This window comes from Pseudorca crassidens, chromosome 3 (assembly GCF_039906515.1).
Source record: "Pseudorca crassidens isolate mPseCra1 chromosome 3, mPseCra1.hap1, whole genome shotgun sequence".
In the NCBI taxonomy this organism is placed as follows: Eukaryota; Metazoa; Chordata; class Mammalia; order Artiodactyla; family Delphinidae; genus Pseudorca; species Pseudorca crassidens.
The window spans coordinates 161,996,881-162,016,002 of NC_090298.1; the positions used below are offsets into that span (position 1 = coordinate 161,996,881).

Below are 19,122 nucleotides of genomic sequence, written 5' to 3' on the forward strand. Positions count from 1 at the left end.
AGTGAAAAAATGAAAGTTCTTGATTTAAGGGAAGAAAAAAATCATACACTGATGTTGCTAAGATCTATAGGAAAGATGAAACTTCTATCATGAAATTTTGAAGAAGGAAAAAGAAATTGATCTTAGTTTTGCTGTCTCATCTCAAACTGCAAAAGTTATGGACACTTAACACTTATGCATGTTAAGTTCATGTCTATTATACGTGTTCTGTTCTTAGTTATCGTTATCAATCTCTTACTGTGTACCAAATTTCTAAATTAAATTTATTATCATAGGTATGTATGTATAGGATTCAGTACTATCTGCAGTTTCAGGCATCCACTGGTGGTCTTGGAATGTATCCCCTGCAGATAAGGGGGGACTACTGTATTCCTTTTCCATATTCCACATCTTGGAACAGTGTTGATGGGCAAGAAATACTTGTTCTCTAACTGAAGAAGTGAAGGAATGTTGTCATGCTTACCTATTGAGGCCAGGTTCCTCAAGGTTTCCTGCATCACATCTCTGTAAAGTTTCTTCTGCGAAGGATTCAGTAAAGCCCACTCCTCCTGGGTGAAGTTCACAGCCACATCCTCGAAGGTCACTGAGTCCTAAAACATCCCAAATATGTTTCCAGTAAGATGTGTGAATCTGACAGAACTGGGGATTTATACTCAATTTATAGGAAGATTACATATAATTCTGTCACCTTCAAACATTTATTTTATGTCTTGGTCGTCAGAAACTGACTCTATGTCCTTAATTCTTCATGAATTTAACAGCATAATGAACACGTGCAAATTATTTATTCATTTTCACTGTGATCACTTTAAATGTTATTGCTCTCTGATGTCAGGGTCTAGAGCACCTTGGAGAAATGAGAGAAATGCTACACAAATGAATCAAATATCATTTTAAACACATCAATCTCTTGTGAAAAAAAACTCATCTCCTTGTTATTATACACCATTTAACTCTGTATACTCCACTGATGTATGAGGTCAAATATGCAGGAGTTTTTAAGGAATAAGACACAGTGAAGAACTGGAAGCTTTTTCTTCTATTCCCATCACCAAACATGACAGTCCAGGAGGCCTGTGGAAATCCAACTTGTGAAAAGGATCAGTTTGCCATACTGGCCTGAGAATTACTCCAGGTGATTAGAAATAGCCAGGTGCAATTGGCTAGGTTAAAATATTCTTGTAAAGAAGTAGTACTTTTAGCTTGTGTAAAATTTATTGCAGACTCAGTTTCTCCATTCTCTCTCTGTCCCATTCATGGAGCTAGGAAGTTACTCAGAAGTTAAGGCTCAGACAACTTCACATGATATGACATGCTAAAAAGACAAAACTACTTAGACCTCAACAAAACCCTATACACAATGAGCCTCAGAGCTGCTTCTCGCCAGTTTTTAGCACACATAATGAAATGATGAAGTGCCAAAAGATTTCTTTTTGGTCAAAGCCCTTGCTAAATAACCTTGAGGAACAGGTTAAGAGCTGCATTTTGCACAGGAATTCACTACACTCCATAAAGGTCTGATGGTGAATCTGCCCATGATTATATAATGCATAAAGGATTCACAGCGCTTTCCTCCGAAGAATGTAAAACCTCCATTCTCTAATTTCAGGTGGAAGTTTCCTGGCCAGCCACTCCAGAGGCAATCCTCCCAACATGTCTCATTTCTGAGCTCCCACATGGTGCACAGAAGCATAACAGCCCAGCCCTAAATATAGGAATACGTAAATTGATGACACCACACACTGCCAATAGTGTACAAAAGGGTTTATTACTTCCATAATTGAGGTCTCTGAGGAGTAAGGCAGGCCTCACAAGAAGGCATGAAATGGCTTGAGAGTGCAAGGAAAAGTACATGAACTTAATTTTTAGTTGAGGTTGTGGGTGGACTGAAGAGAGAGTTCACATACAAGGGCAGAAGCAGGCATGAATTGAATCTCTTGTCACTGCCAAAGGAAGGAAACTAAGGCTTTCCTATCATCATGGATACATGTGGGTCACAAGAGGAGGAAGGAGGGATGAGGCTTCAAAGCTGTCAGCAGTTAAACATAAAAAACTGGAGACAGAGACTTCTCTTTTCTTGTTCATTGTATAATGAACTTAGAAACTATCATTCCTAACCTCACAAGAAAAAAAACAAAGAACTGAAGACACAGAGCAAACCAGTTTCCAAAATCGGAAAGATAGAAAGAAGCTATTTTGAAACAGCTATTCTTTTTTTTTTTTTTTTTCTGTACGTGGGCCTCTCACTGTTGTGGCCTCTCCCGTTGCGAAGCACAGGCTCCAGACGCGCAGGCTCAGTGGCCATGGCTCACGGGCCCAGCCGCTCCGCTGCATGTGGGATCTTCCAGGACTGGGGCAAGAACCCGTGTCCCCTGCATCAGCAGGCGGACTCTCAACCACTGTGCCACCAGGGAAGCCCTGAAACAGCTATTCTTAACAAGGCCTATCCTCAGAAGAGACTATTTCACCAGGGCCTAATGCAAAGACAAAAAAGAATACAACATCTAAGAACTTTGGGACAATGACAGCAGGTGTAAAATACACACAATGAGAATACCTGATAGAAAAGCAGAAAGGAAAAAAAAATAAGTGAAGCAATCATCACTGAGATTTTCCTAACATTAGTGATAGTCAGCAAACTGCAGATCCAGGAAACTAAGAAAAACACAAAACATGAAAAACAAAAAAACAACACCAAAAACTTCACTGCCAAGCACATCATTTTCAACTGGAGAAAAATCAAAGACAAAGGGAACATTCTGAAAGAAGCCAGAGGGAAAAAACAAACCTTAGTTTTACTTAAGGATAAGAATTAAATCAGACCTCTTTTCAAAAACTATGCAAGCAAGAAATATCATATAACTGGAATCAAACTATCCTTTGGAATCTGGGTTCTTTCACTTAGCAATAAATATATATATAAGATTTATCCATGTTGTTGCATATATTAATAGTTCATTACTTTTTATTGCTGAGTAGGATTGCATTGTACAGATGTACTATAATTTATTCATTCACCAGATGACATTTGAGTTGTTTCCAGGTTTTGGTGATTATGAATAAAGGTGCTGTAAACATTCACATACCAAAAAACAAAACAACAACAACAAAAAACCCAACTATGCAAGAGAATGGAATGAAATATTTAAAGTGCACAGTGTAAAAAAACACCATCCTACAACTCTGTGTCAAGCAAAATTATTCTTCAAAAGTGAGGGAGAATATTTTGTAATAACCTACATGGGAAAAGAATCTGGAAAATAATTATATATATAAATTAAATAACTGAATATATATATAATAATTGAATAACTTTGCCATATATCTGAAATGAACACACACTATAAATCAACTATACTTCAATAAAAAAATATTAAAAAGCCGATAAGCCTTTGTAATAAAAAAAAAAATCTCTAGGACTGCTGCATTTCAGGAAAAAAAAAAGTGACGGAGAAATACTTTCTGAGAAAAATTGAGGAACTCTGATATCAATACACCTGGTTTTACAAGAAACAGTAAAAGAAATTCATTAGAAGGTACAGGCATACCTTGGAGACAATGAGGGTTCAGTTCCAGACTACCACAATAAAGCAAATCACATGAATTTTTTGGTTTGCCAGTGCATGTAAAGTTATGTTTATACTATTCTGTACTCTGTTAAGTGTGCACTAACGTTATGTATAAAAATACAATGTACATACCTTAATTTAAAAATACTTTATTGCTAAAAAATGCTAACCATCATCAGAGCCTTCAGCAAGTGATGGCAGTAACATCAAAGATTACTGATCACACACCACCATAACAAATGTAACAAAAATTTGAAATATTGTGAGAATTACCAAAATGTGACAGACACACAAAGTGAGCAAATGCTATTGAAAAAAAGGTGCCAATAGATTTGCTTCACACAGGGTTACAACCAACCTTCAACTTGCAAAAAATGCATTACCTGTAAAGTGCAATAAAGTGAATTGCAATAAAATAAGCTATGTCTGAAAATGATATAAACAGGTGAAACATTAGAAAAGAGGACCCTTTAAGAACTGTTCTCAGTTCACTATAGCCTTGTTGGTCTCATGGACACAAGCCCCACTGGTTTTCAAAGCTAGATGTTTTGGAGCTTCCCTGGTGGTCCAGTGGTTATAAGATTCTGCCCTTCCACTGCAGGGGGCATGGGTTCCATCCCTGATCAGGGAACTAAGATCCCACATGCTGTGTGGCTAGATGTTTGGGGGGCTTGTCTTCATGTGTGACTCTTAAAAGCTGGGGTGCCAAGTGTGGGGTCTAAACCCTTTGCTCCTCAAGGAGAAGCTTGGAGTTTTGAGTGTCTTCCTGAAGGTGGGGTACCATGTGGGGGGGGTTGGTTATGGTAAGATTGTGCCTCAGCTTCTACCCACTTTGATGTGGGTGTTCTCATTTGCCCTGTGCATAGGGAATCGCCAGTTATGGGCAACGAGAGATGAGCTGCTGCATGTTCCTGTATGCATGACAATGTCTGCTGCTTCCCTGCTGGATCACACCCCAGGCTCTCGGGGCTGTCTCTGCATAGCTAGACTGAGTCCTCTCCCAGGGCCCATCTGCCCGGGATTCCTGGGGTGCTGCCGTGTGTGTGCAAGGACAATGGTTGCTTCCAGCCGCCCCACCAAGATCACACCCAAGACCCTTGGTCTTTGTGTCCAGACCAAATCTTTCCCTAGGGCCCAGTTGGCCCAGATCTCCCACCAGGCTGTGGCGTGGAGTGTGCAGGGCCAGGGTATTTGCCCAATTCAGACTGGGGAGTGGCGAGGCTCTCTCTGCCCTGATTGTTGACAAGCCAGCATGTGCACAATCCTTGCGAGTAGTGTCTTGGCCTCTCCAGCCCTTCTGACTGTCCTAGTGGTTCTCCAAGCAGCCAAGGGAGCTAGTCTCCTCTCTGCAGGATGCCAGGACTGGGACACACAGACTGTGGCTCCACCTGCTTGCTCCCCAAGGTGAGGGGCTGCCCGTGTGGACCTTCTCTTCCTTTCAGATCCCTCCCAGGGGCACAGATCCCAACCTGATGTCTTTTTTTCTGTCCTACCCAGTTACATGGAGATCTTTCTTGCAGCTTTGGTTGTACAGAAGTTCTTCTGGGGACCTCCCTAGTGGTCCAGTGGTTAAGACTGCACTTCCACTGTAGGGGGCGTGGGTTCGATTCCTGGTTGGGGAACTAAGATCCTTCAAGCTGTGTGGCGTGGGCCAAAAAAAAAAAAGTTCTTCTACCAGGTTCCAGTTAATTTTCTGTGAGAACTGTAGAAGATTTTTGATGTGTTTTTAGGGGTAGGTGAGTTCCACAACCTCCTACCCTGTCATCTTGATTCCCCTTTCTCCTTTCAAATTATTAAATTATTTTACTATTTGTTATGGTGATCTGTGATCCATGATCTTTGATGTTTCTACAATGACTCACTGAAGGCTCAGATGATGATTGGTATTTTTTAGCTCTAAAGTATTTTAAAAGTAAGGTATGTACACTTTTTATACATAATACTATTATACACTTAATAGACCTTGATATAAGGTAAACATAGATTTATATACACTAGGAAACCAAAATTCATGTGATAATTGCTTCATTGTGATAACTGCTTTATTGCAGTGGACTGAACCTGCAATATCTCTGAGGTATGCCTGTGGTAGATACACAAAATATAAAGATAAGGAATCTAAGCATACCAAAAAAGACAGGAATCTAAGCAAGCGAAGAAGACAGGAAAATAGGAATTACAAAACAGCCAGAAGACAGTGAACAAAATAGCAATAAGGACATACCTATCAATAATTACTTTAAATGTAAAAGAAATAATAAATTCTCCCATCAAAACACAGAGTGGCTGAATGGATTTAAAAAAAAAAAAGACTCACCTATATATTGCCTATAAAAACCTCACCTGAGATAAAAGTGCACACAAAGACTGAAAGAATGGAAAAAAAATATTCCATGCAAATGGAAACCAGAAGAAAGCTGGGGTAGCTATACTTGTAACAGTCAAAATAGACTTAAGACAAAGACTGTTATAAGGGACAAAAAAGGTCATTATATAATGATAAAGGGGTAAATCCAAAAAGAGAATATAATATTTGTAAACACTTATGCACTCAAAATAGAAACATCTGAATATATAAAACAAAATTTAACGGATCTAAAGGGAGAAGTAGAAAGCCATACAATAACAGAAAGGGACTTTAATATCCCAATTTCATCAGTGGATACATCATTCAGACAGAAAATCAATAAAGAAACACTTGCCTTCAGTGACATATTAGGCCAGTCATTCTGTCCAAAAGCAACAAAGATACACAATCTTCTCAAGGGCACACGGAACATTCTCCAGGAGACAGCATATGTTAGACCACAAAACAAGTCTTAATAAATTTAAGATTAAAGTCACATTAAGCATCTTTCCCAACCACAATGCAATACAACTAGAAATCGATTATGAGAAGAAAACTGGAAAATTCACATGTGGAGATTAAACATGATACTGAACAACCAATAGGTTAAAGAAATCAAAAGAGAAATTTTAAAAATTACCTTAGACAAATGAATTGGAAATATAGTAGAACCCCATTATCTGTGAGGGATACATTCCAAGACACTGAGTGGATGCCTGAAACCATAAAGAGTACTTAACCCCACAAATATAATGTTTATTCCTATACATACACATGCACACACAGAGTGCATACAATGAACAAAGGGATGATTCATATCCCAAGCAACATGTAGCAGGACGGGACAAAGTTTTCTCACACTCCTCAGGACAATGCACAATTCAAAACTTTATTTTAAAAAATGTTTAATGTATTTTTAAAATGTTTATTTCTGTAATTTTCCATTTAATATTTTCAGAGCACAGTTGACTGCAGGTAACTGAAACTGTAAAAAGCAAAACTGCAGATAAAGGGAGACTATTGTGCAACATACTGAAACTTACAGGATGCAGCAAAAGCATTTCCAAGAGGGAAGTTCATAGTGACAATGATAAATCAAGAAACAAAAAAGATCTCAAAAAACCTAACTTTACACCTCAAGGAGCTAGAAAAAAAAGAAAAAACAAATGCCAAAGTTAATAAAATGAAGGAAATAACAAAGATCACAGTGGAAATAAATGAAAAAGACTGAGAGTAAAAAAAAAATCAATGAAACTAAGAGCTTTTAAAATATGACAGAAAAAAAATTAAAAAATAAAAAAATAAAATATAAGACAGATATCCAGTAGAGATGGTGGAGGAATAAGACGTGGAGATCACCTTCCTCCACACAAATACATCAAAAATACATCTACATGTGGAACAACTCCTACAGAACACCTACTAAATGCTGGCAGAAGACCTCAGACTTTCCAGAGGGCAAGAAACTCCCCACGTACCTGGCCAGGTGGCTGACAGGATCTTGGTGCTCTGGCCTGGTGCCAGGCCTGAGCCTCTGAGGTGGGAGAGCCGAGTTCAGTTCACTGGACCACCAGAGACCTCCTGGCCCCATGTAATATCAATCAGCAAGAACTCTTCCAGAGATCTCTGTTTCAACCCTAAGACCCAGCTCCACTCAACGGCCAGCAAGCTCCAGTGCTGGACACCCCAAGCCAAACAACTAGCAAGACAGGAACACAACCTGACCCATTAGCAGAAAGACTGCCTAAAATCATACTCAGTTCCCAACACCCCATAACACACCACTGGACACAGCCCTGCCCACCAGAAAGACAAGATACAGCCCCACCCACCAGAACACAGGCACCAGTCTTCTCTACCAGGAAGCCTACACAAGCCCCTGAACCAACCTTACCCACTGGGGGCAGACACCAAAAACAACATGAACTACGAACCTGTAGCCTGCAAAAAAGAGACACCAAACACAGTAAGTTAAACAAAACGAGAAGAGAGAGAAATATGCAGCAGATGAAGAAGCAAGGTAAAAACACACCAGACCAAACAAATTAACAGGAAATAGGCAGCCTATCTGAAAAAGAATTCAGAGTAATGAAAGAAAAGATGACCCAAAAATCTTGGACATAGAATGAAGAAAATACAAGAAATGTTTAACAAGGACCTAGAAGGACTAAAGAGCAAACAAACAACGATGAACACCACAATAAATGTAATCAAGAATTCTCTGGAAAGAATCAACAGCAGAATAAATGAGGCAGAAGAAAGGGTAAGTGACCTGGAAGATAAAATAGTGTAAACAACTGCTGCAGAGCAGAATAAAGAAAAAAGAATGAGAAGAATTCAGGACAGTCTCAGAGACCTCTAGGACAACATTAAATGTATCAACATTCAAATTATAGGGGTCCCAGAAGAAGAAGAGAAAAAGAAAGGGACTGAGAAAATATTTGAAGAGATTATAGTTGAAAACTTCCCTAACAAGGGAAAGGAAATAGTCAATCAAGTCCAGGAAGCAGAGAGAGTCCCATGCAAGAGAAATCCAAGGATAAACACGCCAAGACACATATTAATCAGATGATCAAAAATTAAATACAAAGAAAAAATATTAAAAGCAGCAAGGGACAAACAACAAATAACATACAAGGGAATCCCCATAAGGTTAACAGCTGATCTTTCAGCAGAAACTCTGCAAGCCAGAAGGAAGTGGCAGGACGTATTTAAAGTGATGAAAGGGAGAAACCTACAACCAAGATTACTCAACCAAGCAAGGATCTCATTCAGATTAGACAGAGAAATTAAAACCTTTACAAACAACCAAAAACTAAGAGAATTCAGCACCACCAAACCAGGTTTACAACAAATGTTAAAGGAACTTCTCTAGGCAGGAAACACAAGAGAAGGAAAAGACCTACAATAACAAACCCAAAACAATTAAGAAAATGGTAATAGGAACATACATATCGATAACTACGTTAAATGTAAATGGATTAAATGCTCCAACCAAAAGACACAGACTGGCTGAATGGATACAAAAACAAGACCCGTTTATATGCTGTCTACAAGAGAGCCACTTCAGACCTAGGGACACATACAGATGGAAAGTGAGGGGATGGAAAAAGATATTCCATGCAAAGGGAAACCAAAAGAAAGCTGGCATAGCAATTCTCATATCAGACAAAAAAGACTTTAAAATAAAGACTATTACAAAAGACAAAGAAGGACACTACATAATGATCAAGGGATCACTCCAAGAAGATGATATAACAATTGTAAATATTTACACACCCAACATAGGAGCACCTCAATACATAAGGCAAATACTAACAGTCATAAAAGGAGAAATCGACAGTAACACAATCATAGTAGGGGACTTTAACACCCCACTTTCACCAATGGACAGATCATCCAAAATGAAAATAAGGAAACACAAGCTTCAAATGATACATTAAACAAGACGGACTTAATTGATATTAATAGGAAATTCCATCCAAAAACAACAAAATACACTTTCTTCTCAAGTGCTCATGGAACATTCTCCAGGACAGATCATAGCTTGGATCACAAATCAAGCCTTGGTAAATACAGGAAAACTGAAATCGTACCAAGTGTCTTTTCCGACCACAATGCTATGAGACTAGATATCAATTACAGGAAAAAATCTGTAAAAAATACAAACACATGGAGGTGAAACAATACACTAATAATCAAGAGATCTCTGAAGAAATTAAAGAGGAAATCTAAAAATACCTAGAAACAAATGACAATGAAAACACGACAACCCAAAACCTATGGGAGGAAAAAACAATTCTAAGAGGGAAATTTATAGCAATACAATCCTACCTCAAGAAACGAGAAACAAGCAATACAATCCTACCTCAAATAAACAACCTAACCTTACACCTTAAGCAATTAGAGAAAGAAGAACAAAAAACCCCAAAGTTAGCATAAGGAAAGAAATCATAAAGATTAGATCAGAAATAAATGAAAAAGAAATGAAGGAAACAATAGCAAAGCTCAATAAAACTAAAAGCTGGTTCTTTGAGAAGATAAAGAAAATTGATAAACCATTAGCCAGACTCATCAAGAAAAAAAGGGAAAAAACTCAAATTAACAGCATTAGAAATGAAAAAGGAGAAGAAACAACTGACACTGCAGAAATACAAAGGATCATGAGAGACTACTACAAGCAACTATATGCAAATAAAATGGACAATCTGGAAGAAATGGACAAATTCTAGAAAAGCACAACCTTCCAAGACTGAACCAGGAAGAAATAGAAAATATAAACAGGCCACTCACAAGCACTGAAATTGAAATTGCGACTAAAAATCTTCCAAAAAACAAAAGCCCAGGACCAGGGCTTCCCTGGTGGCGCAATGATTGAGAGTCTGCCTGCCAATGCAGGGGACACGGGTTCGTGCCCTGGTCTGGGAAGATCCCACATGCCGCGGAGGGGCTGGGCCCGTGAGCCATGGCCGCTGAGCCTGCGCGTCCGGAGCCTGTGCTCCGCAGTGGGAGAGGCCACAGCAGTTAGAGGCCCGCGTACCGCAAAAAAAAAAAAAAAAAAAAGCCCAGGACCAGATGGCGTCACAGGCGAATTCTATCAAATATTTAGCAAAGAGCTAACACCTATCCTTCTCCAACTCTTCCAAAACATAGTAGAGGGGAGGACCCCTGGTAGCAAAACCAGACAAAGATGTCACAAAAAAAGAAAACTAAAGGCCAATATCACTGATGACCATAGAAGCAAAAATCCTCAACAAAATACCAGCAAACAGAATCCAAAAGCACTTTAAAAGGATCACACACCATGATCAAGTGGGGTTTATCCCAGGAATGCAAGGATTCTTGACTATACGCAAATCAATCAATGTGATACACCATATTAACAAACCAAAGGATAAAAACCATACAATAATCTCAATAGATGCAGAAAAAGCTTTCAGCAAAATTCGTTTATGATAAAATCTATCCATTTATGATAAAATCTCCAGAAAGTAGGCATCGAGGGAACTTACCTCAACATAATAAAGGCAATATATGACAAACACACAGCCAACATTGTTTTCAACGGTGAAAAACTGAATCCACTTCCTCTAAGATCAGGAACAAGACAAGGCTGCCCACTCCCACCACTATTATTCAACATAGATTTGGAAGTTTTAGCCACAGCAGTAAGAGAAAAGAAAGAAATAAAAGGAATCCAAATCAGAAAAGAAGAAGTAAAACTGACCCTGGTTGCAGATGACATGAAACTACACATAGAGAATCCTAAAGATGCTACCAGAAAACTATTAGAGCTAATCAGTGAATTTGGTAAAGTAGCAGGATGGAAAATCAATACACAGAAACCTCTGGCATTCCCATATACTAACAATGAAAAGTGTGGAAGAAAAATTAAGGAAACACTCTCATTTACCACTGCAACAAAAAGAGTAAAATACCTAGGAATAAACCTACCAAAGGAGACAAAAGACCTGTATGCAGAAAACTATAAGACACTAATGAAATAAATTAAAGATGATACAAACAGATGGATATATATGTGTGTATGTATGTGTATATATATATATATATATATATACACACACACACACACATACACACACACATACACACCATGTTCTTGGATTTGAAGAATCAACATTTTGAAAATGACTATACTACCCAAAGAAACCTACAGATTCAATGCAATCTCCATCAAACTACCAGTGGCATTTTTCACAGAACTAGAACAAAAAATTTTACAATTACTATGGAAACACAAAAGACCCCGAATAGACAAAGCAATCTTGAGAAAGAAAAATGAAGCTGAGGAATCAGGCTCCCTGACTTGAGACTACACTACAAAGCTATAGTAATCAAGACAATATGGTACTGGCACAAAAACAGAAATATAGATCAATGCAACAGGATAGAAAGCCCAGAGATAAACCCACGCACCTATGGTCACCCTATCTTTGATAAAAGAGGCAAGAATATACAATGGAGAAAAGACAGCCCTCTCAATAAGTGGAGCTAGGAAAACTGGACAGCTACCTGTAAAAGTATGAAATAGAACACTCCCTAACACCATACACAAAAATAAATTCAAAATGGATTAAAGACCTAAATGTAAGGCCAAACACTATAAAACTCTTAGAGGGAAACATAGGCAGAACACTCTATGACATAAATCACAGCAAGATCCTTTTTGACCCACCTCCTAGAGAAATGGAATTAAAAACAAAATGAAACAAATGGGACCTAATGAAACTTAAAAACCTTTGCACAACAAAGGAAACCATAAACAAGATGAAAACACAACCCTCAGAATGGGAGAAAATATTTCCAAACAAAGTAATGGAGAAAGGATTTATTTCCAAAATATACAAGCAGCTCATGCAGCTCAATATCAATAAAACAAACAACCCAATCCAAAAATGGGCAGAAGACCTAAATAGACATTTCTCCAAAGAATATATACAGATTCCTAACAAACACATGAAAGGATGCTCAACATCATTAATTGTTAGACAAATGCACATCAGAAGTACAACGAGGGCTTCCCTGGTGGCGCAGTGGTTGAGAGTCCGCCTGCCGATGCAGGGGACACGGGTTCGTGCCCCAGTCCGGGAAGATCCCACATGCCACGGAGCGGCTGGGCCCATGAGCCATGGCCGCTGAGCCTGCACATTCAGAGCCTGTGCTCCGCAACGGGAGAGGACACAACAGTGAGAGGCTCACGTATCGCAAAAAAAAAAAGAAAAAAAGAAATAAAAGATAAACTGAAAAACCTTTAGCTAGACTCATGAAGACAAAAAAGAGAAGATCCAAATAATAAAATCAGAAATGAGAAATGTTACAACAGGTACCACAGAAATACAAAGGATCAGAAGAGACTTCTATGAACAATTACATGCCCCCAAAATCGGACAACCTATAAGAAATTCCTAGAAACATACAACCTCCCAAGACTGAATCATGAAGAAATAGGAAATCTGAAAAGGCCAATTACTAGTAAGGTGATTCAATCAGTAATCTAAAACCTCCCATCAAAGAAAAGTCTAGGGCCAGCTAGCTTTACTGGTGAATTCTAACAAACATTTAGAGAAAACTAATATCAATCCTTTGCAAACTCTTCCAAAAAATAGGACAGAACACTTTGAAACTCATTTTACAAGGCCAACATTCTGCTCATACCAAAACCAGACAAGGACTCCACAAGAAAATTACAGGCCAGGAAGAAAGTAAATATAAGAATCCTGAAGAAACTATTATTATACAAAGTTCAACAACAAATTAAAGGGATCACACACCATGTTCATGTGGGATTTATTCCAAGGATGCAAGGATGGTTCAACAGCTGTGTATCAATCAATGTGATACACCACATTAACAAAATGAAGGATAATAACCACACAGTCATCTTGATAGATGCAGAAAAAGCATTTGACAAAATTCAACATCCATTTATGATAAAAATACTCAATAAAGTGGGTATAGAGGGAATGTACCTCAATATAATTAAAACCATATATTACAAGCCCACAGTTAACATCATACTCATCAGTGAAAAGCTGAAAGTATTCCCTCTAAGATCAGGAACAAGGCAAGGATGCCCACTCTTGCCACTTTTATTCAACATAGTATTGGAAATCCTAGCCATAGCAATCAGAGAGAGAGAGAGAGAGAGAGAGAGAGAGACAGAATCTAAATTGGAAAGGAAGAAGTAAAATTGTCACTCTTTGCAGATGACATAACACTATGCACAGAAAATCCTAGTGACACCAAAAACCTACTAGGGCTCATTAATAAATTTGGTACAGTTGCAGGATACAAAATTAATATACAGAAAAGCTGAAAGCTTTTCTTCTAAGATCAGGAACAAGACAAAGATGCCCACTACATAGTATTGGATAAGCTAAAACAATTAGGCAAGAAAAAGAAACAAAAGGCATCCAAATTGGAAAGAAAGAAGTAAAACCGTCACTATTTGCAGATGACATGACATTATATATAGAAAGCTCTAAAGACTCCATATCTGTTGGAACCAATAAACAAATTCAGTAAGGCTGCAGGATACAATATCAATATACAAAAATCTATCTCTATACACTAACAATGAATTATCAAAAATAGAAATTAAGAAAATAATACTAATTAGAGTTTGGTATTAACAGTTACATGCTACTATATATAAAATAGATATAAATAAGGACCTATTATTTAGCACAAGGAGCTATATTCAGTATCTTGTAATTACCTATGATGGAAAATAATCTGAAAAAGGATTATATATAACTGAATCACTTTTACTGTATACCTGAAACTAACACAACATTGTAAATCAAGTATACTTCAATTTAAAAAAAAAAGCCAATTAGTAATTAGCAAATCAGATCATATTCTAATTAGATCAAACTCTTGAAAACCAGGAATTTCAGTCTGAGAGAAAAGAGATACACATTTACTAGAGAGACTAAAATCCTGTAGTCCTGTGGAAACATCAGTCTAAACTTAAATTTTATCTTTTGTAAAAAAACAAAAAATTCTCTACTTCAGTGACAAAAAAAAGAGAAAACAATTCTATTTACAACTGCATTAAAAAGAATAAAATACCTGAGAATAAATTTAACCAAGGATGTGAAAGACTTGTATACTGAAATTTATAAGGTGCTGATGAAAGAAATTGAAGATACAAATAAATGGAAAGATATTTTGCCCTCATGGATTGGAAATATGTCCATTCTACCCAAGGCAATGAACAATTCAATGCAATCCCTATCCAAATTTCAATGGCATTTTCCACAAAATAGAACAAACAATACTAAAATTTGTATGGAACCACAAAGACCCTGAATAGCCAAAGTAATCTTGAGAAAGAACAATACTGGTAACATAATGCTTCCTGATTTCAAACTATATTACAAAGCTAAAAACAAAACAGTATGGTATTGGCATAAAACAGACATATATAGATCAGTGAAACAGAATAAAGAGTCTAAGGAAAAAACCCCATGCGTATATGGTCAATTAATTTTTGGCAAAAAAACCCAGAATATACAATGGGGAAAGGACAGTTTCTTCAATAAACGGTTTGGGAAAACTGGACAGCTACATGCAAAGGAATGAAACTGGACCACTATCTTACACCATATACAAAAATCAACTCAAATGAATTAACTAAATTGGAAGATTGGGATAGACATACACACACTAATATATAAAAAATAGAGGACTTCCATGGTGGTGCAGTGGTTAAGAATCTGCCTGCCAATGCAGGGGACACAGGTTCCATCCCTGGTCTGGGAAGATCCCACATGCCGCGGAGCAACTAAGCCCATGCGCCACAACTACTGAGCCTGTGCTCTAGAGCCCACGTGCCACAACTACTGAAGCCTGCATGCCTAGAGCCCATGCTCCGCAATGAGAAGCCACTGCAATGAGAAACCCGTGCACCACAATGAAGAGTAGCCCCCGCTCTTTGCAACTAGAGAAAGTCTGCATGCAGCAACGAAGACCCAACACAGCCAAAAATAAATAAATAAATAAATTCAAAAAAAAGATAGTAAGGACCTACTGTATGTATAGCACAGGGAACTCTACTCAATACTCTGAAATGACGTATATGGGAAAAGAATCTAAAAAAGAGTGGATATGTGTACAACTGATTTACTTTGCTGTACACCTGAAACTAACACAACATTGTAAATCAACAATACTCCAATAAAAATTTTTTTTAAATGGCATAAGACTTGACATAAGCCTCAATACCATAAGAATCCTAGAAGAAAACACAGGCAGTAACCTCTTTGATATCAGTCTTGGAGATGATTTTTTTGGTTTTGACACCAAAAACAAAAGCAAGAAAAGCAAAAGTGAACAAGTGGGACTACATCAAACTAAAAAGCTTCTGCACAGCCATGGAAACCATCAACAAAAAGAAAAGGCAAACTACTGAGTGGGAGAAAATACTTGCAATCAAATGTGATAAGGAATTACTATCCAAAATATATAAAGAACTCATACAACTAACTCAACAGCACAAAAACAATCTGATTTAAAAAAAAATGAACAGAGGATCTGAACTGATACTTATCCAGAGACATACAGATGGCCAGTAGGTACACGAAATGTGCTCAACATTACTACCACAATGAGATATCACCTCACACCTGTTAGAATGACTATTATCAAAAAGACAAAAACTAACAAGTGTTGGTGAGTAAGTGCAGAGAAGGCAACTCTTGCACATTGTTGGTGGGGATGTAAATTGATGAAGCCACTATGGAAACCAGTGTGGAGGTTCCTCAAAAAATTTAAAAATCCAAACAAATTTTTTGGCCAACCCAATATTTGCACCCCCATGTTCTCTGCAACACTATTTACAATAGCCAAGACATGGAAACAACCTAAGTGCCCAATGATGGATGAATGGATTTAAAAAATGTGTACACACACACACACACACACACATATATATATATAATGGAATATTAGTCAGTCATAAAAAGGAAATCTTGCCATTTGTGACATGGATGGACCTTAAGGGTATTATGCTAAGTGAAATAAGTCAGAGAGAAAAATACCATATGATCTTACCTATATATGGAATCTGAAGCAAAGAACGAAAACCCTGAGTATTCCCTTGCAGTCCAGTGATTGGGATGTGGTACTTTCACAGCCGTGGGCCTGGGTTCAATCCCTGTTCAGGGAACTAAGATCCTGCAAGCCATGCAGCAAAACAAACAAACAAAAAAAACCCCCCAAGTTCACAGATATGGAGAATAGACTGGTAGCTGCCAGAGGTGGGACGTGAAGGTGGGGGGGGGGCTGTTGAGGGGTGGGCGAAATAGGTGAAGGCAGATCAAAAATTACAAACTTTCAGTTATAAAATAAGTCAGGGGATATAATGTGCAGCATTGTGACTATAATTAATAATACTTTATTGCATATCAGAAAGTTGCTGAGAGGAAATTTCAAAAATTTCATCACAAGAAAAAAAACTGTAACTGTGTGATGATGTTACGCTAGTTTAACTAGACTTATTGTGGTAATACTTCACAATGTATACAAATATCAAATCGTTATATATCAATTATATCTCAATATCTCACTTGAAATATATCAATTATATCTCAATAAAAATAAGTAAAATGACCAAAAAAAGAAATGATTAAGGAAGACATAAAAATTGCAGGAACAGAGACTATCAACAAAACCAAAAGCTGGTGTGCTTTGAAATAATCAGTAAAATTGATAAAGGTCTAGTCAAGCTAACTGAGTAAAAAGGGTAGACAGAAGTTAGTAATATCAGGAATGAAAGGAGTGTAAATAAAATGGAAAACCATTTGATAGAATCTAACATCCACTTATGATAACACACTAGGAATAGAGGGGAGTTCAGGCTCTTGAGATAGAACATCTTCATGAAACTTGTAGGCAACATCACAATGGTGAGAAACTAGATGCTTTTTTTTTGTAAGGTAAGAAACTAGGTAAGGAAGTCTCCTCTCACCACTCCTATTCAACACTGTACTGGAAGACCTAGCTAATGCAATAAGGCAAGAAAAGGAAATAAAATGTATACAGATTGGGAAGAAAGAAATAAAACTGTCTTTGTTGTGTATGACATGATTTTCTATGTAAAATATCTGAAAGAAACCATAACACCAGAGATCCCTCCAGGAATTAATGAGAGTATAGAAAGACTGAGAATACAGAAGTCAACTGCTTTCTTATAGACCCAGAGAAATATAGCCAACTGATCTTTGATAAAGGACTAAAAGGCAATTCAATGGAAAAAAGAAAGTCTTTTCAACAAACAGTACTGGAAATAGTGGATATCCACATGCAAAAAACAAGTAAACCTAGACACAGACCTTACACAAAACTTAAAATAGACCATAGCTCTAAATGTAAAATGCAAAAGTAAAAAACTTCTAGAAGATAACATAGGAGAAAATCAAGGTGATCTTGTGTTAATTGATGAATTTTAAGATACAACACCAAAAGCAAGATCCAAGAAAGAAAACAATAAGCTTCACTTCATTAAAATCCCCTGTGCTACAAAAGACAGTGGTAAGAGAATATAAAGACAGTCACAGATTGGGGAAAAAATCTTTGCAGAACACTTATCTGACAAAGGACTGGTATCCAACAAGTCTAAAGAACTCTTAAAATGCAACAGTAAGATGACAAACAATCCAGTTAAAAAATGGGCAAAATTCGGGACACTTCCCTGGTGGTCCAGTGGTTAAGACTCCATGCTTCCAATGCAGGGGGCATGGGTTTGATCCCTGGTTGGGGAACTAAGATTCCACATGCTCTGTGGCACAGCCAAAAAAAAAAAAAGGGCAAAATTGAAAATAAGCAAGAATCCCTGAGGAAAAAAAATAAAGTCCCAAACATGGGGGAAAAATGGGCAAAAGATTTGCACACACATCAATAAAGAAGATATACAGATGTTAAATAAGCATATGAAAAGAAGCTCAACATCAAATATCATTAGGAAATTGCAAATAAAACAAATAGATACCACTAAACGGTTATTACAACAGGTAAAATACAAAACACTCAGAATACCAAATATTGATGAAGATGTAAAGCTACAGGAATCCTTACTCATTGCTGATGCGAATGGAAAATGGTATGCCTACTTTGGAAGACAGGCGGTTTTTTCACAAACTAAACATACCCTTATCATAGGATCTAGCTCCTAGATTATACTCCTTGTATATTTATATTTACCCAAATGAGTTGAAAACTTGTCTTCACACAGAAATATGCAAATCAGTGTTTATAGGTGTTTTATGCATAATTGCCAAGACTTAGAGTTAAGCAAGATACACTTCAATAGTTGAATACAACCAGTGGTATATCCATATGATGAAATATTGTTCAGTGATAAAAAGAAATGAGCTATCAAGCTATCAACAGAAAGGAGGAAGCTGCTGTGTACTGGTTTGTTATAATTTCAAATTAATGCATTTATGGCTTAAGTGAAGTTGTTTTGATCTACCTGCTTATGGCTCAAGTAAAGATATTTTGGTCCAAGAGTGAATTTGTTTACTTTGGGAGGCCATGTCAGGATGACGCCATCAAAATTGTGCTTATCATTATGAACATGTGGAGAAGTGACAATCATGTGACGGACATTTAAACTTTAAACACCAAGAATCTGTGAGGACTTAAGTTGAGTGTTCAGTCTGGGTAAGGCTACTCTTTGCT

At 37.4% G+C, this 19,122-nt stretch overlaps 1 protein-coding gene and 1 long non-coding RNA gene across 2 annotated transcripts in view; one reads left to right on the forward strand and one right to left on the reverse strand.

The window, feature by feature from the left end:
* The window catches only part of LOC137222333 (uncharacterized), a 93,008-nt gene that overhangs the window by 65,592 nt on the left and 8,294 nt on the right, over positions 1–19,122 (forward strand). The window lies entirely within an intron of this gene.
* Positions 1–19,122, reverse strand: part of ZNF14 (zinc finger protein 14) — a 33,333-nt gene that overhangs the window by 10,455 nt on the left and 3,756 nt on the right. The window contains exon 2 of the mRNA XM_067733401.1: positions 464–590. Coding sequence (XP_067589502.1) covers positions 464–590 — 127 coding nt within the window. The remainder of the gene's footprint in view (positions 1–463; positions 591–19,122) is intronic.